This window comes from Tachypleus tridentatus, chromosome 10, assembly GCF_004210375.1.
Source record: "Tachypleus tridentatus isolate NWPU-2018 chromosome 10, ASM421037v1, whole genome shotgun sequence".
Taxonomy (NCBI): domain Eukaryota; kingdom Metazoa; phylum Arthropoda; class Merostomata; order Xiphosura; family Limulidae; genus Tachypleus; species Tachypleus tridentatus.
In genome coordinates this window covers 157,645,107-157,669,093 of record NC_134834.1, presented here as the reverse complement: position 1 = coordinate 157,669,093, position 23,987 = coordinate 157,645,107, and the positions used below count along the sequence as shown (strand labels likewise).

The following is a 23,987-nucleotide window of genomic DNA, read 5'->3' as shown; positions in this document are numbered from 1 at the left end:
ACATTCTGTTTGATATCCTAATTTCCAGTTTCACCAACTTTTTGATATTATACAATATTTTAAATCTCCTGACATACCAGTCAATTAAAGTTCTTAAGTCTGTGATAATTTTCTTTAATTTTATCTCCTTACCCTATGTGAGCAAACCTGGTTTTCTGCTTGCAACCACCCTTTTCTTTCTATAAGAAATATGTTTACGTTTATTACTTTAAAAGTTATCTAAACTTCTCCTCGTTTGATTATCGTCTTCAAAGAACCCAACTGCTTAATTCACAACAGATAATTCTTGACATATACTTTCAAAGATTGGTTCTCTAAAATATCTAACCAAAATATTATTATTCCTCATCTCTATTTGCAGAAAACATCGTATCTAACATAGCAATGGTGATTTGCGTCAGGATGTTTCTCCAGCTTCCACCCTTTCAACCATTTCTGTGTTAGAACTTAACAATAAATCTAGAATATAGTTATTTATAGTAAGTTCCTTGGTCAGTTGGTGGAGAAAACCATCTTAAACAGTTTCCAAAAAAACTTTTTTCTCTTATGGTTTAACATTTTACAATTTAAATGCTGAAATTAAAATCACCCACAATTATGGCCTCATTAACAACTGAAAACTTAATTTCATTGTAAAAGTTATCTTTAATTTCATCAGTATCATCTAGTGATCTGTAAGCAATTCCCACAGCAACCTTTGCTCTTTATTTCTGCTAACACCCAAATAGAATACAGCTTGATACAAATATTATCCACCAGTTGAAATATCGCCAAATCCCAATCGTGAAAAGATTTATTTAACAAATCTTAAGACAAAAATTTTGTTTTCGCCTTTAAAGACTGCTTTTTAATTGTATCGAAACCCTTATAAACTTTCTCTTTTTGTAGCTTTATCAACAGTAAGATAATAAAAATATTAATTCAGTCTTTTAGTCACAGTTTTCAAACACATACAATTGTTTTTAACAGACGTTATTATGATACTGCGTTTCAGAACCAACATAGAAACAGGAGGTTACATTCATATTCGACCCTACACTCACCTTGGTCCGTACTGCATCGGAATGGCCACAGGCTACCTTTTGCTGAAGCGCAGAAACATTAGGTTGAGACCAGTAAGTACATAGACACATAGATCCGGGATACAACAAGACAGAAAATATTTGTGATGTTGTAAAATTATGTTTTTTGTTGTTGTTTTTAAACCAGAATGAAAGTGTAATTGTAGTATTAATATGTCATCAGTTGAGCTGAAGCCCTTATTAAACGCTCTTATTAAACATATAATAGTGTTGCAGCTGTTTGTGATACTTTATGTTGTTGTTGTTTTTACTTTTGGATTGTTGGATATAAAATAACTCAAAGTTCAGTCCAGTTAACAATAACAAAGGGCTTTGTGTTTCTTCAGCTAACAGTTTTTCAACCTTTAACGGTTTAATTAATTTAACAATATGCCTAACTTCACAAACAACGATAAATAATCACTTGTTAATTTTCACGTATCACAGTATACTTTTTTGTGTCTATAGCACTTCGATGAGATACAAACTCAGTACTGATAACACTGAAGTAATAGACAAACCGACGAACAAAAGCGCTGACTAATTAATCATATAGTTTTTAATTTATAATAAACTTTTGGTCATTAAACTACCTGCTCATCATCGTGATTTTCAAAACTCCCTAAAGCTAGCAAAATAATAATTAAGAACAATTAATGACACGGCAAAGAGTGAAAGCGAAATTATCTTGCTTTAGTAAATTTTTTTCACTCATAAAATATAATATATATCATTGTTCCTGTGTTACATTTGTTGTTTGATCCCAGTAAGTGGTTATGGATCGTTAATGTGGCACACAGTACTGATGTGTGAAGTAACTTCGTGTATTATATTTGTTGTTTAATCCCAGTATGGGTAGCCTAAGTATTAATATACCAGATACTAACGATACGCTAGAGAACTTTTGTTTTATTTCAGATTGTTGTGGCCATTGGCTGGATCGTAACTACTGTCTCTTGTTCAGCTGTAGTTTTTGGAGCTTATGACTGGCATAATGGAATCACACCAAATGCTGTAGTTGGAATCATATATGCTTCAATCCACAGAACTGGGTTTACTTTAGGGTTAGCTTGGATCACGTGTGCTTGTGTTTATGGATATGGAGGTAAGTTTACTAAAAGTACGATATGAAATTACAAAAAAGTCGAGATATTTATCATGTATCATTAACAAATGTCAATGTATCGATTCAAATTGAATGCTACTTTTATTCATGACTGTGATTACTAGGTCCTGTAAATGCACTGTTGTCATGGAAACCATTTATCGTTCTTGGACGGCTGACCTACATGACTTACCTGATACATCCGTTGATTATATATATCAGGGTTGGTACAGTGAGGGAGAATCAGTTCTTCAGCCATTTTGAACAGGTAATTGGCTTACACTCTATATACGGTGACTCATGTGAATGCGTCACATTGTTTATTAAAGGAGTTTTTTATATCAAGTTGGTAAACGCACCACTTGGAACATTTTTCTTCTTATCACCACAGAACTTCAAAATGTTTTTAATTAACAGATGTCACTTAGTAAAATTAGCGTCTCTGTTAAATACTTGTAACTGTTTTAATAATAAAACGTTTGAGTATAAGCTGTGTTTATCTTGTTAAAGTTTTCCCGTGTACTGATATAAAATAAAGAAAACTTTTCCTAAAAGGAAATAAATGTAGGAATGGTTAATATCAATCCTTGCAAAAGGAATGTAAACAAGATGGTAGGGATGACATTTAATATTATGTAGAGATGGTCCAAATTCCTACCCCTACCATCTTGTTTGCATTCCTTTTCAAGGATTGAAATTAGCCATCCCTACATTACTTCCTTTAGGAAAGGTTTTTACTTGTTTTTATTTTTAATGCAGTGTTACAATAAATACAGGAAAGTTGCATCTATGACCAGTTTCTAAACACAATGAGGTTCCAACTGTAATAATTTGGTTTGGTTTCAATTTTTGCGAAAAGCTACACGAGGGCTATCTGCGCTAACCATCCCTAATTTAGCAGTGTAAGACTAGAGGGAAGGCAGCTAGTCCTCACCACTCACCCCCAATTCTTGGGCTACTTTTTTACCAACGAATAGTGGGATTGACCGCCACATTATAACGCCCACAAAGCTGAAAGGGCGAGCATATTTGGTGTGAAGGGGATTCGAACCAACGATTCTCGGATTACAAGTCGAACGCCTTAACCCACCTGGCCATGTCGGGCCCTGTAATAATTAGTTTATACCTCATTACCTAGTAATTCCTATTTCACCCTGTACTTAAACTTTTCAAATGCACACCAAATATGAATAAAACTCACTTCAAGGGGCAATGATAACATCGTTCATACTAGAATTATGCCTTTTTTAATTACTACTAGTGGCTCGGCATGGGCAAGCGTGTTAAAGCGTGCGACTCGTAATCTGAGGGGCGCTATTTCGCATCCCCGTCGCGCCAAACATGCTCGCTCTTTTAGCCGTGGGGGCGTTATAATGTAACGGTCAATCCCACCATTCGTTGATAAAAGAGTAGCCCAAGAGTTGGCAGTGGGTGGTGATGACTAGCTGCCTTTCTTCTAGTCTTACACTGCTAAATTAGGGACGGCTAGCGCAGATAGCCTACGAGTAGCTTTGTGCGAAATTCAAAAACAAACAAATGCTACTAGTTATTAATAATACTTATAAAAGCGAATACCCCGCTTTAAACAAAGTTACCCCAGTGAAATTGTTTGTTGCCATTGTTTTGGTTCTAGAGTTATCATGTAATATAAAACAAGCAAAAAAAGAACAAATGTATGCTATGATATTTGCAGGCATTCGTAGAACTTGTGACTCAGTCATTACATAGATATTGCTATAATAAGGAACGCTGTATAGTAAAGTTATGGTGACCGATTGAGAAGATATTCAAAATACCACTGCGATGAACAATCCGACAGGGTTCCACATAGGCAGCATTATCACCTGCCTGATGTACATTTATATCAAAGAAATTTTACCAACTTCCAAAATTTTATAAGTTTTTTTCTATAAGAATGTTTTGTTAATTTTCCTCTTCAATCAGGGTTATATAGAATCAAATCTAGTTATTTATTTTTGTTTGTTGTTTACACAATGGAATTTATGTGTTATGCTAACCCGTTTCTTTAGCCTCCCTTTAGGTGGGTGGTCAGTAATTGTGTTGAAAATATACAGTCGAACAAACTCTTATTGGTGTATTTATTTTTTCTCCAGGTCTGCAGATTTCTCACGTATCTTGTGTTGTCAATGAACGTGGCGTCGTTTCTTCACCTGGTATTTGAAGTTCCCTTTACCAAGCTGGAACGATTTCTTCTTCCACAACCAAAGAATCAAAAATCTATACAAAACTCTGTGAAACAAAAAGAAGAAAGTAATGGCCATGCAATACCAAGTGGTACTTCAAAGTGTTCTTCAGACACAATGGAAAACATTGTCGTAATTTCGAGATTATGATGAATTCATAGATTAAAGAAAAGTGTTTATAGATAAACATGTAAATAAAAACGAAAAAAAATTAGTTTAAGTGCTGTTTAAGGAAGAATAACCAAGTGTCTGATGTTCTAACTTACATTTTCAATAAATGTTAATTTAAAATATCCAAGCACCCTAGTAAAAACTTACCATAGAATTCGAGTTAGCTGCTGAAAACATTTTCTGTATTCTCAAATACTACGATCTTCATTACAAACTAATGGTTAAATTATATGACAAAAGAAACTGAAACTTAGTTTTGTTGTTGTTTTGTTTTTCAGGGCAATTATAGAAGGCATTTTTGAACAATGACACTTTTCATACGTTTATATACCAAAGTTAACAATACTGTTTAGATTCAGATGTAAAAAAATATAGATAAAACCGCATAGGTGACGAAAATATCAAAATAAAATAACAGGTTAAAGAGTCGTCACGTTTTTTTTATATATTTTTATTTAAAAATGATGACGTTTCAAGGTAGCGTTCGGGTCGTACAATTTAAAACAAAGGTGCATGCGCATAATTCAAGGAACTTGCGTGCGTAGTGTTTGGAATGATGAACTTGTAAATTCAAGCAAAATTACATCTGTGATATCTATTACATTACAATTACAACTCGTGGAAGGATAAGTAGACAGCCATTAAAACTTAAACAAAAATAGAAGATCGAAATCTACCGCTAAGAAAAGCGTTCATATAAATCACATGACTGGAGTCCCAGCCATTCTTTTTTTTTAATGTATTTTGAAGCACTAATAAGTCCTAGAATCGAAAGATCATAAACTGTTTGGTTGTTGATAGTGAAATGTTTGTATATAGGCGTATCTTGATTCCCCAACTTAATATGATTTAGATGTTCTCGTGTTCGATAGCCGACAGCCTGTCCGATGTATAAAGTTCTGCTTCTTTTATATAATATAAATTTAATTGTTGTCTACTTATATTTTCATGACACACGATCTGACGAAGAGCACTAGCTAGAAATGTCGTCTTCGTTTATATAAAAAAATATACAAAACCTGGGCGATTGTTAAACCTGTTTTGTTTTTTTTAAATTTTCGACTGGGATATGAGCCAAACAATTTGGGATATACCCAAATTGGCCATAGTAATTTCTATAATCACTTTTGTGTTCGGGTAAAGTAAGCAGTAACCCCAAAAAATATCTAAAATTACCTTTGAAGACTTAGCTACGTACATCAGACATAACTATAACATCTAACTAGCTTGTAATTATATTATAATTATTTCTATTATACAAACATCTAAAAATAGACTGTTACCTATGTAAAGATGGATTAAAACAACAATGTAAAGCTAGTTAGTTACCTAACACTTATATCTTTTGTATTTCGGCGGTAGTTGTTAATTTTGGGCCATTTTGTGCAAAGAAATTGACTCGTGACTCTTACCATATGCTTATATGTCCTACGGTAGTCGTTTCGTAAAACCAATAACTGAAACGATTAAACGTTGAACCGATTTGTGCAGATTATATTTTGTTACACAGTGACACAGAGGTGTGTTCACGAACTTATACTGCTAGAAAATGGGTTTCGATACCTGTGGCAGGCACAACACAGATAGCCCTTTGTTTAGCTTTGTGCTTGATGACAAATTACAACATTTATTGATATTAGAGATATTTCTGTTAGAATTAATTATAGTAAATTATTTGTCAGTTTTGCAGTATGATGTATTACAAGTTTTAAGAGTAGTTGGTAAAGTGTCGTACTGTGAAAGGAATAGCTAAAAGGTACTTGGTTGTTCTGTCTGTTTATCAGCCAGTACAATATCTATTTATCCTCTACTGTTGGTTTGCTTTAGTTCTTGGATTGGCAAAGTCTGCTTTCGTGCCCACAATTGGTCAAAGCCAATATAAATCATGGATTTAAGAAGAGTTGCCTAACTAACTGTATGGCCTTGTGGTTAAGGTCCTCGAGTCGTATTTCGAGGGTTCAAATCCCCTTCCACCAAACATGCTCGCCCTTTCAGCCATAAGGGCGCCATAATGTAACGGTCAGTCCCATCATCCGTTGATAACATAGTAGTTCAAGAGTTGGCGGTGGGTGGTGATGACCAGCTGTCTTCCCTCTAGTCTCACATTGTTAAATTAGGGACGGCTATCGCAGATAGCCCTCATGTAGCTTTGTGCGAAATTTAAAAACAAACAGTCATGTTATTACGTCCGCGTGCTCCTTATTACTTACATATCAATTTCTGTGTTAATATATTAGAACCACTATGTTTCATTAATTCCTATAAATAACACATTGTGCCCTCCACTTTTCCATCCTTCACAGTCCGATTCTCCGTATGTAAAAGAATGCATCATCTGTGTTAGTGTATATAAGATTTATTCAAATCATACCAACAGGAATGTTTCTAATACGAAGTTCACTCGCGTCGATGTGCAGACCAATTTGTGAAGAATGGCTTCTGCACCTTGACAAATTCTGTCTTTCTTGTTGTTTGTGTAACACTGCAAATTTTTGTTTTAAGACATTTTATGAAGGAGCAAATTGGAGAGGAAATTGAAATATTCATGATAAAACATTATTATTTTAGATTTTTAATTAATTTACTTGTGTTAAATTATCAAATTAAGAAAAAATAGTGGAAATATATTTGGAAAGTCATCATGTTTTCTGTGTTGTTTGGTAATTGATATTTTCAACACGTGGGTTAAACGGCCGGGATACAGACAATGTTTCACCCAAATATATTTTTACACAGTCTAAATATTTATTTAGTTTTTACTACTTTTTTGAAGACATCTTGAAAGTTTGGTTGTTTCAAAGTGAGAATTTAATTATATCGGGAAAGTTACTTCAAAAGAGTGTTTGCTTCCAATTGAGAATCTAATTACGTAGGTAATTTGGTAATTATAGCTTGTATTTTTCAAGATGAGAAATTACACATTGTTGCGAAACATTCGGCACTTTGTTGCATAAAATTGGCGTCCACTTAAAACTGACTTCACACACTTTGTCAGAATTATAATTCTGGACAGAAAACAATGGAAGAATTTCTGTTTGGTGTAGGACACACTATTATATTCTAAATTAACACTGTGAAATGAAATATCAACTGGCTCAGCTAGTGATAAACTATATGCTATTGTGCTGTTATATATTGTGACATGTGCTATAATCTTTGTGTTATTATATATGATATATCCTGTAATATTATATACTGAATATTTTTTGTAATGTAAAATTTAAGAAATAAATAAAGCAATAAAACATTTAATGTATTTCTGTAATTTTTTGCTCCAGCGAGACACTGTCCAAGATCATAAACGGCCATGTCAGAGCTCTCGAGGCCCAGAAACAGCCATCTCTAATTTTGAAGTACTGATTGAGTTTCTTATTTCCAATAATTTTGATTTTAAAACTTCATCATCATATACTACAGTAAACGAGACTATTGCTTGTAAATTACTAAAATACTTATTTAAAATAAATGTATGAGACAAGGTATCTACTTCAGTTCTTTTTTCATCATTGAAAGTTGTCTATAGGTCGTCAATAGACGATCAGGTTACCAAAAGGAGGTGCTGTCACGACAACATTTCATATCATAGTCTCATATTCGTCATGAGTGTATGGACCAATAGAAAGTATCGTAAACGTAGTTTTCTTATGTTTATCTAATATATAACACCATACTGCAGAACAGTAAAATGTCACTTCTTTGGAATGGTTCTAATCTCATTTTACACATTACAAAATTGTAAGAAAATGGAAAAGGCCAATGCAAAATGGACGAAAAAGAAATTCAAGTTAATTGAGCTCAAGGGAGTTCATCGCTCAACTATTCAGCACAATGCTTTGGTAAAGTTTATGATAAAAATTAAAAACATTGTGTTAAAAAAGTGCAATGTCTTTACAAATTAAACTTTTTTAAACTCCTTCAAGTTTGAGTTTGGTACTTACAACCAAATCTGAAAACACGCACTACAAAAAATTGGTTTCTGTACTCACGGGAGAAGCATCATAAATAACCCACTGTTTTTTGGAGCCATCTCATATAAAAGGACTAGAAACACTACCTGTAAAATAAAAAATTGCGACCATGCATTATAAACGGTAATTCAAATACAACTCAGTTCGTACTTTTATTGTTTCTTTGTTTTTTTAATTTTGCGCAAAGCTACACAAGGGCTATTTGCGCCAGCCGTCCCTAATTTAGCAATGTAAGACTAGAAAGGAAGGCAGCTAGTCATCACCGCCAACTTTTGGGCTACTCTTTTACCAACGAATAATAGGATCGACAATCACTTTGTAACGCCCCTACGTCTGAAAGGACAAGCATGTTTTGTGCGACGGGAATTTGAACCCGCGGCCCTCACATTATGAGTCTAGTGCTCTCACCACGTAGTCTTGCCAGACTATACTTTTATTGGAAACGTTAACTGATATATAACTCAACATTCATTTTTCTTGCTTGTAAACGGTAATTAATTTATAACTTAACCCTTATTTGTCTTACTTGTTTGTATTCAATCTAGACATTTCAGTAAAGACAATTAATCTGTTCGTTTTGCAAACTTCCAGTCATGACGACATACCCCCAGCGCCACACCAAATGTCCGGGCTTAAAATACTAGAGATCGGGTTTTGATACCTGTTGTGAGTAGAGCACATATAGTCCACTGTGTAACTTTGTGCCTAACTTCAAACAAACAGACATGGCGATACAATAGCTATTTACAATGTTGAACCAGCCAATTAAAACAGCCACAAACACAACCTGAGAACTGTATTATGGAGATGATAAACAATTCATTAGAATCTTAAAATTGAGAATACATAAAACCAGCCGTGATTATGTGAACTGTATATGGAATTATGTTAAGTATTCAAAAACGAAAAAAGTCATTTGCCGTTGTTGCTAATATAAACTATTTGTATACTTACACGATTCATCTCTTTATTGAACACTGTCTTTATTTGTTCCTTTGAACAAAACCATATGTATCTTAATTTTGAAACGTATACCAGCCATCAGCAACTGCCACCTGAAGTGACCTCTAAACCAAAGAATTGATTGCCACTCCTATAACACGCCCACTGCTTAATGTGCAAAACATGATTGGTTTCATTACGTCTCAAACTCGAAACATTCACATCTGCAATCATGTGTTTACCACTAGGCACTCTGAAATCTCTTTATGGCACGACATATTAGTATTGAGTTTTGCGTAAAAAAACTCGAAACACTGGTGTTTCAACTGCATTACGAATTTTGAGTCAGACTTATTAATATTCTTCTTGAAGTTTTATGTTTATACAGTTGTTTTCCTGTATAATAAGAAGTTTTCTGTTAATATATATATATATATATGAAAAATAACACGTGAGTAACTCACCAAAGCTTACTCAGTAAAGTTAACACAAGTTTCAGCACCATGCGTGTCCGACCTGAACTCAAATCTATGATGGGTTTCACCATCTGTTCGAAGTGGCATTTCAACTATGTGACCTAATTTGTTGGTACTTCTTGTCACTATAATCTTTAATAAAAATATATTTATGAAAGTTATTTTGTTTTGCATATGGTTGCAAACTAATTCAAGGACTATTTGTGCAGTCTTTCCTAATTTTCCAGTTATAAACTGAAGAATGTTCAGTGGTCAATAGCACCCGTCGTCAGCTCTTAGACTACCTTAATTGAATAGTGGAACGTGATCGTCACTGTTGTAATGAGCTAACAAATTATGGAACGGAATTTATATATGTATATATATAAATTTATTTGTAGCACGAGAACTCGAACCCATTGGTTTGTTTTGAATTTCGCAGAAAGCTACACTAGGGCTACCTGCGCTAGCCGTCCCTAATTTTGTAGTGTAAGACTAGAGGGAAGGCAGCTAGTCATCACTATCCACCGCCAGCTCTTAGGCTACTCTTTTACCAACGAATAGTGGGATTGTCCGTCACATTATAACGCCCCCACGGCTAAAAGGGCGAGCATGTTTGGTGTGAAGGTGATTCGAACCCACGACCCTCGGATTACGAGTCGAGTGCCTTAACCATCTGGCCATGCAGAGCCAGAATAAGCGAGGAGGTCTCGGAATTATAATTTGGAACGCTAACCGCTAGCCCATGCTAGATTATAAAAACAGTTTCAAAACAGTCTTTTTAGTTAACTCATATTATCTTCATATAAATATCTAGAAGAAATCCTAATTTTGGTAAACAATAAAACCTTAAATATGTTCTGAATTTAAAAGAAAAATATTGTTTTCGAAGATATTGTATCCAGAACTAACGTAAAGACTGGTTTAAGTAGTTGCAAGCGTGATTTAAGTAGAATCTAAAAAGTTAAGTGGAGATCTGAGCTATAAATCACTGAAAAGTATCAAAGTAAGATAAGACAACACTTTCGTCATGTAAGTGTTTGTTGAAGGTCAAAAGTATCTGCCCCTTCCAGATTTATAAGACCGAAATAGTGATAACGATTGTAACGTCGAACGTGTCCATGTTCTCAATTTGTTTAACTTGATTAGAACAAATGTTTTATTTACAATAATTAAAACTAGACAAAGAAAAAACCTTTAGTTTATACAGTTTTAAGAAGGAGAACATTTTGAGGGCATGTTTAAGTCATTAAGATATAGTGGTAGATTTATATCATTGCCAAAAAGGGTGAAAACCAGAAAGTGTTGGCTGAACAAGTGAGTTTTGGATGCAGTTCGTTTTTGTACGTTATATGACCTTCAGCTCCAGTATACCCTATTTATCCTGAAGATTAAAATTAAAACATTATCCTCGACAAAACATTCCATTCGTAATTGGTCTGAATTTAGATAGTGGTGGAAATAAGTATATTATTATAATTATGCTCAGGATTAACCATTTAAGGTGAACAATGTCGAGTTTCAAAAGTGGCTCATTTCTGTGCATTACACAAAACAGTCTTCAGGTTTGTTTAGCGTAACCTATTTATACTGAAACGCTGTCCTTTACAATAACTTTTTAACGCAATTAGCCTAAATTGAGACGGAAACAAACGTATGATTACAATTACATTAAAGAAGGATAATATGAAGGACAACTAGTTTCCAGGCTCATAAAACACAAAAGTGCAAATTATATCTTAGAAAAAATTAAGCGTGCGAAAGTTTACACGATTATAACTGATGTAATATATCTGATACACTAGCTGTAAACAACTGTATGTGCTTATTCAATTTTAAATATCACAGTTAGTCCGTTACAACCCGAGCCTGTGTCTACTTGTTTAAACCAATTATTTTTTTTTATTAATTTACTCTAAGTAAAAAAAACAAAATGACTTGAGTGTTATTGGATTTACATAACCATTTGTTGTTTGCTTTCGATAACCGAAAAGTATGTGTTTCGGTAAGTATACTGAATTACAACGCTAAACTCCGGACTTCGATTTCTCGTAGTAGACTCCGTAGATAGCCCAAAGTGGCTTTGCTGTAAAACAAAAGTGAAAAATAAAAAATGTGAGAGTGGTCGTGGAACGGAACATTTAATTAACAGTAAAGAAAAATACAATTAATTTCTCTGAAAACAGTGACATTATTGAAGTACTAAAGATGAAGCAAGTTATTGAAACAAAGCATAATTTATAAAATGTGTAAACAAAAACGTTAGATATTATCTTAAGTTTTAATAAAAAGTATCAATTAAAACTGAAAACTCAGTTAAAAGAGAAATATATATATATAAATAAAATATGTCATACAGTAAATAGATTATGTTTTCCTTGCTTCATTTATTTGGAATTAAGCACAAAGTTACACAATGAGTTATTTGTGCTCTGCCTCCGACTGGTATCAAACCCCGGTTTTTATGTAACATGAACCTTGTGTATAATTGCCCATCTCACAGCTCCTTTGTGAGTGATAATGATGGACGTGAGGGATCTGGTTAAGCTGGTGAAGTTCCATTTGCTAGAAGTAAACTGATCGCCGAGCAAAAGAAGGATCCACAGATCTCTTCACTATTTCAATACACACTCTCAAATGATGAAGGAAAGTTTCAAATGGCTACTTTTTCAAAAATGGTATGCTCATGAGAAAATAGAGACCACCAGATGTATCAGCTTCAGAAGTCTGGGCTGTAGTTTATCAAATCGTTGTTTCAATAGCATATCGTTCTGATATATTGAAAGCGGCCCATGAACTTCCCATGGGAGGCCATTTAAGTGTCAACGAGGTACGTGATAAGTTATAAAATATTTATTTTGGCCAAAAATTAGACAAGATGCTTCTCGGATTTGTGAAACTTGTCAACTCTACGGAAAAATAACCATAAAAATTCCCATTACTTCTTTTTAACATATTCCAGCTTTCAAAGAATATCTCAATCCTGTGATTATTGATTGTGTTAAGCCAAAAATATAACGTTTGTGTGTAAGAACTTTTACGTGCTATGTATTTTTATAACCATAAGGTTATTTGTATTGATTTTGTTATATGCTGTCATGATTCTTAAAATTGTATAATTCTTTGGCACTATATGATATTTAATGTATTGTTTTCAATGTGTGTGTGTATATATATATATATCTTACTTAAAATTGTCTAACGACATTTTTATAATCCTCTAAGGTGGGAGGTGTAATGGATTTAATGTTAGAGAATTATTTTAATATCCATGTTTGTTTAAGTTTAATGCATGTAAAGTATAGTTGAATGTGCATTGCAAAAGTCTCGCCTCTTCTCTATATTTCCTCGAGCAGAAAAATAAACAATGTGCAATGTGTGTATGTAAAATACTAGTGTTTGCCAGTTTTGTTGCCAAGTGAACTATCTAGAACATTGCCTTAAACTTTATGAATCGCGTCACGCGGAGAGACAGTTTAATATTATTGTTGGTTTGCTACAGTCAGTATACTATAAACCTCGTAAGCTATAATTGTGATAAACGCTTATTAATCGGCAAATTGCATATATTTGCTATAAACATACACACACACACACGCACGCAAAGGTCACAGTATTGAATTAAAAGTTTTTTTGAAACGGTAAAATTTAAGAAGACATATGTATATTTTTTAGGGATAAGAATTTTTTGTTATATGTGTCAAAACAGCACAAGGAGTATATTATAGTTTATGGTAAAGTAAGTTCAGTGGCTTTAAAAGCTGACGATATTATAGTTTTAGTAATAACATCTTTAATGGTTATACCCTACTGAAGTGAAGAAATGACGATTGGAAATAATCACAGAACGTCTGAGAGTTATATTTATTTTAATTTACTAAATGTGACGATAAAAGTAAACATTTCTGTTTCTATGGTATGCAACAGTCTTCAATGGGCGGCATCTATCGATATTATTTGAAATAGTTTAAGGACAAATCTCGACGAAAAAAAATCACACACATGCAATTAAATTGGCTTGGCCAAATAAATTATTAACAACAAAAACGAAATTATTAGAAATAGATGAATAATTTCAAAGTTTTATAATCTTACTACTTTTTTTACTCGTATTACAAGCTTTCATAAAGATTTCTTAACAAAGTCTTTCTCAATATATTCCTCTAAATAAGACAATAATATAGGTAAATATTAACTAATTAAAATACAATTGCAGACTTATTATTCTTTTCAGATGTGAAATAAATTTCTAAGAATTTAAAGGCCTTCATCAAAATATGTTTAACACATGTAATCCTGTCCAAGAATTAACTAGAGTGCAAACTGGAGTAACAAATTGTCCCGAGAAACTCTTTTAGCCACTGTAATAAACTGTTGACAGAAATTTTCCCCAAGGTCTTTGTAGCGTTTACGATGAACTAGCATAATTCATTGGCTACTTAGTCACTGACCTCTTGCTACTTAATCATTGGCCATTTAGTTACTGTCCACTTAGCCCCTGGTTAGTTAGTTACTATCCAGTTAGTCTCAGACTGCTTAGTTACCAGTTATTTAGTCCCTGGTTGCTTAGTCACTGACTTCTTAATTCCTGGCTACTTAGAAAGTCTAAGTAATTGACGTGTGTTTTAAGATGACGTAATAAACAGACATAGAACTATGAAAGATTACATTATAATTAAGCAGTTCAGGTTTTGTGATTTTTTTATGTATAAAGTTGCTTATTGTCTCTACCTAATTAGTAGTCTTCAAGTACGTAGCTTGCTCCCTGTTCAAAAGTGTATATTAAAACGTGACTCATAAATCTTGCTGCAAATGAAAAGAAGATAATTTGTGTGTGTGTTTGTTTTTTAATTTTTCCTACGACTTTACACTTTAACCTGTCAAATATAGTGTAATTAACTAGAAATGATTTGGAATTAGTCAAAAAGGAGTTATTTTTATTTTATTTAATTTCAGTGCTGGCTAAATATCGATCACTCAGTAGGGATGACCATCAGAGTTACAGATGGGATTTCTTCAGTTTCTTGTTTTATTACATGGGGTATACATACAATCTGTGTTCTTTTAGTAATTACTTAGAAAACAAACAGAAAAACTATTTATATCATAACTGGTAAAACATTAATTCTACGAGTGCAATTTGTTTTCAGATCCCATCAATCGTTCGAGAGATATCTTTTTCCCGCATTGTTTATACATACCTTTAAGATAAACATACTTTTATTGAGTGAGATTTTTATAAGCCACATGTTACTTACTTAATCTTACGTACTTTCAATCTTTATATTACCAATGACACATTTTCAGGAATAAAAACTTTCATAAACCTCTCACCTTGCATCGTACAGGTATATCTGCTAGCATTAAACAATCAGAGCAAGCTATTTATAGCTAAATTAAAAATAAGCCTGGTAATAAGTACGACTAATTAAATATACTCTTCAAAAAAAGAAACGCAAAAGGCAAAATTTGAGACAAATTGTTAACAAGTTTATTCCGGGTATTTCTGTATGACATGTGTGAAACTTTGCACATTCACTGCTGAACATCCAAAGTCTGCAAAGGCGAAACCACACTCACTAGTTAAAATTTAACGTCACTCAACGTCAATAACGAGTATGCCCCGCGTGAGCATCAATAACTGCTTGGCATCTCCTGCCCATGGAAGCGATGAGATGACGAATCACATCCTGTGGAATGGCTGTCCACTCAGCCTGCAAAGCTGCTGCAAGCTGAGGTAGAGTCTGCGGTTGAGGTTGTCGCCGTCGCAGACGTCGGTCCAACTTGTCCCAAAGATGTTCGATGGGGTTTAAATCTGGTGATATGGAGGGCTAGGGAAGAACGTTGATGTTGTGGTGTCTCAAAAAGGCAGTGGTGAGTCGGGCTGTGTGAGAACGGGTGTTGTCATGTTGAAAAACGTCGTTGACGTTCACCATGATGGGTTGCACATAGAGCCTAAGAATCTCGTCGACGGTTGCGTACGGTCTGATCGGAAATCCTACGCAGCCCTGGTATGGTTGAGGCAGTAGACGTCGCAGTCGTGGTCCTATCCCGAAGGTGACGTAACCGGATGTAGCGATCTTGTGCGGGTGTGGTCACACGAGGTCTGCCAAATCGTGGACGGTCACGAATTGATCCATGTTGTTGGTGACAATTCCATAGCCTTGTGATGGTGCTTGGGTGGACATTCACAGCTCTGGCAACATCTGATCGAGATTCGCTTGCTTCCATTCGACCAATGGCGTTGTTGCGTTGTGCTTCTGTCAGTCTTGGCGTAACTGTATTGCGTGTCGGTGGCTTAACACTGAGCTATAGAAACCGAGAACCCGTCACTTTTATAGGGATTTTGCACATGTTGCACTTGCAGAACATGCAGATCTCTCAAACAAATGTATTGGACACGAATTCGTTTTGGCGAAAAATCCGTTGTTTTCCTCCGTTTTCAAAGTGCACAACTTTTATTGTCATTTTGGTCTGACAATCAGTGCCTTAACACGTGTAACATTACATACTCTGAGCTTGTAACGTTATTACATATATTTCTCTTTAAAATAAATAAAATATCCAATTTGCATTTCTTTTTTTGAAGAGTATGTATATTTTTGCAGTTTTTATTACGTTGTTACATGTAAAGATTAGAAGTCATTGTCGATGATAACGTTTTTGGTCATAAACCCAATAATATCTCACGAGGTTCAGCAGCCTAGTCCATAAATTAAGGTAACAATGCATAACATATTGTATGATAAAAACGTAATAATAGAAATTAAAATAAATAAAATAATATACACATTAATCTTTCTAATCAATACTATTAAAGAAAGTAATAATGAAGAAAAAAAATGAATGTATACTTATGGAACACAAAGGCGCTAATTGCCAGTTTCAAATACTATCGTAGTTTCAAGGTTTGTTGAACAACTTAACATCAATAAATTGAGTATTAGCAGAAGTTTTAAAAACATTTTGTGACCAATGAAGATCTGTAAAACATTTCTAATAATGTAACTTTAGAGGAATCTGGCGTCTAAAATAAGTTGCGACGACGCAAGTATGGAGTCTAGCAGTAGGACATTACCAATACTAATTTTTATGAAGTTAACATAAAACTACGAAATTCATCTTCAACGCATTTACACAATATTCATGTAATTTTTCTAAAGGTGTATTTTATTTGCTGTTCTATAAAAATATACACGACAAAAAAACATTTTGACTAATGTATATTTTTCTTTGTTCCATGAGTTTATCATAATTTTGGAATTACAACAATGTTGTTTTTGTGTCTATACGATATGCTGAAATACTGCTTAGCCCTAACTTTCTTCTGTCTCTTTCGTCCAAATCTGAACAGAGTTTTGACTATTTGGTTGAGGAAAAAAAAGATAGTTATAGCTTTACAAAGGGAAATTCTAACATAAGCCGAAGGACCGACGCTATGCCTACTTACAGCATTAAATATGGTAGGAATCTGTATGACTAAGCTGAGAATTCACACTACGATCTTCGTGGAGTATTTTTAAACATAACATGTTCACTTGCGTTAGTACTTAATGCTATATAAAATGGAAGATTAATAATTAACTCTACCCTCGAGTGTTTGTTTGTCTTAGGGTCGAAACCACATTGAGCTATATGCTGTGTCCACCACGGAATCGAACACTGGATTATAGCGTTATAATTCCTTAGACTTGCTCTTGAAAGACCTCATGAGATTCTTAAACGTAATAAAAATATGTTTTAACTCAACGTTCAAGCCAGATTCGTACTTTTCAAGAGTGAGAATATTTTTTAAACAAAAAGATGAACTCAACTTATAAAGATTCAATACAAAGTCTGTGTTTTTTTATACGCCTGAAAATGAAGTCTTTAAATGAATCATGTCTGATAAACATATTTTTACGATTTAGTTAGAGTAAACATGAAATATGGGCAATGAGCCTTTTACTCACCTAAAGTTTGGAAATAAAGGAACTTATATTGCATTTAATATCAGCAATTTCTTTTTCCCACAAATAAAAATGGGACACATTCACACGAGTCACCGTGCATATAATGTATTTCAAATACCTATTTAAAGAGGCTGAAAAACTGAATTTCCTTCACTGTATCAACCCTGACATATATAACCAACGGATGTATCAAGTAAGACATTAGATCAGTCTTCCAAGAACGGTGAATGGTTCCCATGACAATAGTGTATTCACGGAACGTAGGTATTACAGTCGTTAATTTGAATGTTTCATTTAAATCGTGACAGAACAGTGATTAATATGCCATTCTACCCTATACTATCAGTATATCAGTATAGTGAGGGACAAATAATAAATTGCCTGACTTGTGGTGACCCTGATATTTTTAGCAAACGGATGTATGAAGTACAATGTAGGTCAGTCGGCCATGATCAGTGAAGATCTTCCACGACGATGATTTCATCTTTACATTTTGTCATAACACTTTCAGTTGAGCTAAACTTTTTTCTCTCTTCTTGTACAACAGTTAAGAAAGCTAATAATATGATACAAGTACAGCTGAAGGACTTTAGTTCTTTGAAAAGATACAAATACTACGTTTATGTGATATAGTACTGGTATTGCTATAAACACAACGGTTTAAAATATACATGCATCACGTTTTCGGAAAATCATACATGCTTTCAGTTCGTCTTTATATTCCGGCTATTTTTGTTTAGTGTTTTATCTCTAGTGCCCAAAGCATTGAGACAATTGTTGTTTTTTTTAAATTTACATAAATAATAAATTCCTTAAAATATTTTTCAGATCAGGCCGTTTCGTTTCAACATTATTTTCGACTCTATTAGAGCGCTGTTCAGTTCATATAAAAAAAGATAGTGAAAGTAGACGTTTTCATATTTGTTTTTGTAACTCTATACTACTGCTACTAACAACAATTCTTCAAGAGTTATTTTACTACAATTTGAATAGTAAACAGTTTCTCTGTGATTACTGGTTTCAGTTTGATATTTCTGTTTTTCCACAACAGGTAGCCCATGGCCAGCCCAGTGAAACACGAACCGAGTTCAGTATAAGGTCACATGAAGATAGAATCATCTGTTTCTACGCGTGTTCTGAGCGTGTGGGTGTTTTCTCATAACAAAGCCACATCTGGCTATCTGCTGAGTCCACCGAGGGGAATCAAACAACTGATTTTAGCGCTGTAAATCCGTATACTTACCTCTGTACCAGCGGAGGACGTTCTGAAACGTTATAGAATGTAAAACCCATAGTGAAAACATCAATAAATATTCTATAAAATTAAAGACAGATTATAAGCCACTTTAGGATTAACACATATTATATATTTTATATATATATATATGGCATATTAACTTCTATATATATTTTCTTAACTTTAAAGTAAATGACTGAACTGATGTTGTTATTTTTGTATTACTTTACTTTTAAAAATTTAAAAAGAGAGCGAAATTTTTGATGTTCTGAATTAAATTAGAAATATATACAAAAACCTTAAGTCATTATAAAAAAGTCACAAAAACATTGAAATCCATAACGCAATTTTTCTTTGTGAATTTCGTGTTTGTTTGTTTTTACATGATAAACTAAAGGTGTAAGTCCAACAATGTTCCCCGTCAACTCTTTAAGTTACTCTTATCTGACACAATAATAGGATTTCACTGCAGATTTCGAGAGAAAAAATATCGTTTTTCTCCAAAGTGATCCACATATTTAATGTATGTTTTACAAAACATGAACATCATTGACAAAAAATAAACATTTAATAGTACGAAACTTATTTTAACTTGCAAAATAAAGTACTATGTGCAAATAAATTTACAAATTTAAGGTCATAGATTTGATTACAAATCTGAAATGGGTACCCTAAAATTAAATTATTAATGTGTACAACAAAATTAATTCGAAATATGTAATTAACTGTGAGCACATGGTCTAAATAGAAGTTGAATTAAACGAATACAGCCTGGTACCCACAGTAAGTGCACATAGCCTAAATACATTATAATGAAATCAGTAATACATACAGTAAATCGGAAAAAACATTGTGCTCATGACCTAAAATACAGTACCACAGACTCATATATGTACAGTTAATGCTTCAAAGAAACCTGCTACAGAATATCAATGCTATAATGCGTCATGACACGGTTCAGAGTTTATTTCCGGTTCATCTGAGACTTTTAATAAATTAAGATTTTACAGCAATTTTTCTAGGGAAGGGGGCGCTGCAATCTTTGCTATAAATTGTGCAGCTGTAATCCAATTGGGCCGTCACTATTACAGTAACAGATTCTATATCTCGCCTGCTTCTGTGTTTGGTTTTGATATCAAAAAAGGTGGGCAAACATGTTTCACATCTGCGTCAGACATTGGTAAACATAACTTAAAAATCAGTGGTATCAAAGCTTTGTAATCGATTTTCCTAAGGACTTCGTTTCTTCTATGACATTGACTTAAAATTCAACATTTTGAACAGTTGTAAAACGGCATCGTGAATGTGAAATTTTCCACTAACTGGGTAAAAGAAAGCTTATTATTAACGGACAAAGCGTTAGGTGGAACAAACATTTAAAATTGTTTTAATCTTTTCTGTTAACCTCGTTTTTACTTGCCATGTAAACTCCACTAAAAATATTTACAGTCTGACTTCACCTCAATTAGCTTTCCATTTCCAGTGTGTAGTTTTGTAGCAAATAGACCTAAGTATTAGGAAAAATAAAAGCAACTAATTAGCATCAAATGCGCTTCAAAGAAGAATTGTTCCAAGTGATGTCATGACATCATTGTTCAATAGTCTTCTATAGTAACCAATTAAATCATTAATCATCTGCACTTTTTGTAATTGTCTTCATCATTCAAATGCTTGTTTTTAATTATAGGTTTTTCTTTTATTTTAATCTTTATGACAACACATTCAGCAAGTGTAGGATCATCTGCTTTATACATTCTGTTAAATGGCCCTCTTTGTTAGCTCTCAGTATAATAACATCAAATACAAATGATTGAGTTTATGTCATATAATGTGTACTTATTATCTGTTCTACAGTACAGAGCATTTTGTCTTTCGCCATCTGAGAAACAAGAGTCAATTCATCCAAATGTGTTAATGCCCTGTTCATAACATGTCCGCAATTGAGTTGATGTGTATCACATAGAAAGGTTGATTTATAGAGGTTTGTGCCGTTCAATGTCTGAAAACGTTGTTAGATGACCAGGTAGTACTTCTGTGGCTAAACGAAGTGAAAGTAAGATACAATTTACAACCATTAGGTGAGGATCGCTGTCTTTTAAATGACAAAATCTGAATTTTGGCTCCATTATACTATTTATTCCATCAACGTCAATGCCAATCCTACTTGTCAGTGGTAATTATATTTTTGTCATATCATTATACATTTAGCGACTGTTCCTACAGTGCAATCTTCAATTGACATCACCATCCACTGGCACAAATGTCTGCAGATTTCCAACGTTAGAAACCGGGTTTAGATACTCGTGGTGGGCAGAGCACAGATAACCTATTACGTAGCTTTGCGCTTACCTTCCAACGAAAGATCAAAAACAAGTGACAAAAATTCATAGATTACATTGTAAATGTTCATTTCTTGATGTGCTGAAGTAACGTACTGTGATAGCTGAACACTTCTTTATAGTTGCATTAGTGTATTTGTTAATAATTAAATTGTATTTATTTTTCCAGCGTTAGACAATAATTATACGTGCTAATTTGTAGCAAGTATGTTCCTTATTAGATCAATACATTTATCTCGACGAAATTGTATTTTTGTTCAAAGAAACTGTACTATTATCTAGCTTATCTATATGATGGTGAGTAGTAAGAACAGAAAAATATTTGGTTACTTGTGATTCACAGATAGCACTGTTGAAGAGGTACAAAGAAACTGACATCAAGTTTTGAATGAGGAAATACAGTTTTGACTTCATATGATTTTGTAAGTTCCTTTTTTTATGTGCCAGAAATAATAATTTCAAAACTTTGCACGAACGGTATCATCTTCCTTGTCGCAACCATCTTGCCAAAACCCAACAAATAAATATATGTTTTAACAATTAGATCCAGTTTTATTTATTGATCAATAGTTTGTAACAATCCATAGTGTTGAAATGGGCTATAATATTATTATTAGACCTAATATAATAACTACGTATTAACTCGGGTTCAGTATCACTATCAAACAAATGATTTTGTAGCTGTAATATATTTAAATATCATAGCGATAATAATACATTAATAACTGAATTACAATAATAACACAATAATGACCCAAAGGTGCTTGACACAAGGTACATGTAGGCGTAAATAAATGATCAACAACTGGAAAAATTTACTTAAGCAAAACAACAGAAAGTGAAAACTCACTTTAATATTGGTCCTATTTCCTATTATACTTTTCACTGTATTGTTTCAGTATTTAAATGTATATATTATTACATGATGACACAGAAAATAATTGTTACGTGCTGGTCAACGAATGAGTTTAAGAAAGGCATTGAAGAAAACAGTAACCAAACTTTTCATGCCTTATCACGAGTCCATAGTAATTAAGATTTCTTTCACACTTTCAACTTTTCCCTATTATTGCATATATTTAAGTTTTGAAACGTATTTTCATAAAACAGTCTTATAGAAAAAAAAAGCTATAGGTTTTTCTCCACTGAATATTTATAAAAACCTCAAAAAAGGAGGGAAACCGATCTGGCAACATTATATAAATTAAACTCACGGCACCAAAATGCAGAGCGCGATTTTGCAGAAACAGTTTGGTTTGGTTTTGAATTTCGCGCAAAGCTACTCAAGAGAAATCTGCGCTGGCCGTCCCTAAATTAGCAGTGTAAGACTAGAGGGAAGGCAGTTAATCATCGCCACTCACCGCCAACTCTTGGGCTATTCTTTTACCAACGAATAGTCGGATTGACCGTCACATTATAACGCCCCCACGGCTGAAAGGACAAGCATATTTGGCGTGACGGAGATTCGAATCTGCGACACCAATATTACGAGTCGAGTGCCTTAACTACCTACCCATACCGGGCCTGCAGAAACAGAGGCAAATCATGCATTACAGGATTCAGAACACGAACATGCTAATCATTTGACCACACCCGACCATGTGTATTGTGAAATTAATTATCACGTGCAGGTGTAATTAGGATATAATAACAAAATTTGTTTTTGTTGACTTTCGTACAAAATATCTGATTTTCAATCACCGTCTCTAACTTAAAAATGCACCGAACAGGTGTGATTATGTTTCGATTTTTGTGAGCTGTGAGTGAGAAAATGCCTTCCCCTACGAAAAAACGTGCTTCTAACATTTTTTTGAAGTCTCCTTTATGTTTTCCAAATTATGCACGCACAATTTGAGGATGATGATAAACATTGTCTCAGATGAAGCCTTCCACCACAAGATATAGATAAAGCACTACTGGATGCGCTTAAACTGAAATGCCAATGTAAGCTAAGACATTCGTTCAAGGAGTCCAAAGTGTGCCAGAAAAACATGCCCCAAATCATTACTCCACTATGAAAGACATAAACAGTTGGGACAACATAAGAGGTGAGGAATCAAATGATTTGTGTGGATGTCCACAGATCTGTCTTCTCCCATCTGTGTGGAAAAATGTAAACCATGAATCATCGGACCGTATATCTTTCTGCCAGTCCTCACTTGTTGAACATCTGTGCATCTTACACAATTAGAGGAGTCTTTTCTGTTGCGCACTAACATTAATAGTTTATGGAATGATCTTTTACCGCTGTTCTCTGAAGTTTGATATCTTTTTCGCAAAGAACAGCTGAAAATAAGTGTGGATTGCCCTGCGTTGGACGCCTTTCATTTAGTCTATTGTTGGCGCCTGTTTGTCCTAACATTTTGGTATGGTGATAATTTGAAGCAGGTCAACATGCTTTTATTAGAAAAAATGAAAAAAAATGGGATTTGAACCATTTTCTTAAGCATTTCGGGCAAACTGTTACTTTGAATGGATGCATTCAGGGACATTTGAAGCAGCAATTCGGACAAGATTAAACTTGACCACAGAATAGCAGTTTTCATTTAGTTG

The 23,987-nt window shown here is 33.8% G+C and overlaps 1 protein-coding gene and 1 long non-coding RNA gene across 2 annotated transcripts in view; one reads left to right on the top strand and one right to left on the bottom strand.

Annotated features, from left to right (window-relative positions):
* The window catches only part of LOC143230738 (nose resistant to fluoxetine protein 6-like), a 37,374-nt gene extending 29,581 nt beyond the window's left edge, over nt 1-7,793 (top strand). The window contains exons 12-15 of the mRNA XM_076464822.1: nt 995-1,115; nt 1,980-2,166; nt 2,292-2,434; nt 4,281-7,793. Of these exons, the coding sequence (XP_076320937.1) occupies nt 995-1,115; nt 1,980-2,166; nt 2,292-2,434; nt 4,281-4,520 (691 nt within the window). The 3' untranslated portion in view covers nt 4,521-7,793. The remainder of the gene's footprint in view (nt 1-994; nt 1,116-1,979; nt 2,167-2,291; nt 2,435-4,280) is intronic.
* Nucleotides 7,794-14,176: 6,383 nt separating this feature from the next.
* On the bottom strand, nt 14,177-17,952 carry LOC143228250 (uncharacterized). The gene is made up of 2 exons (XR_013015284.1): nt 17,859-17,952; nt 14,177-17,623 (listed from the first exon to the last, which is right to left on the bottom strand). It is a non-coding gene; the product is annotated as an uncharacterized LOC143228250 (long non-coding RNA).
* Nucleotides 17,953-23,987: the final 6,035 nt, after the last annotated feature.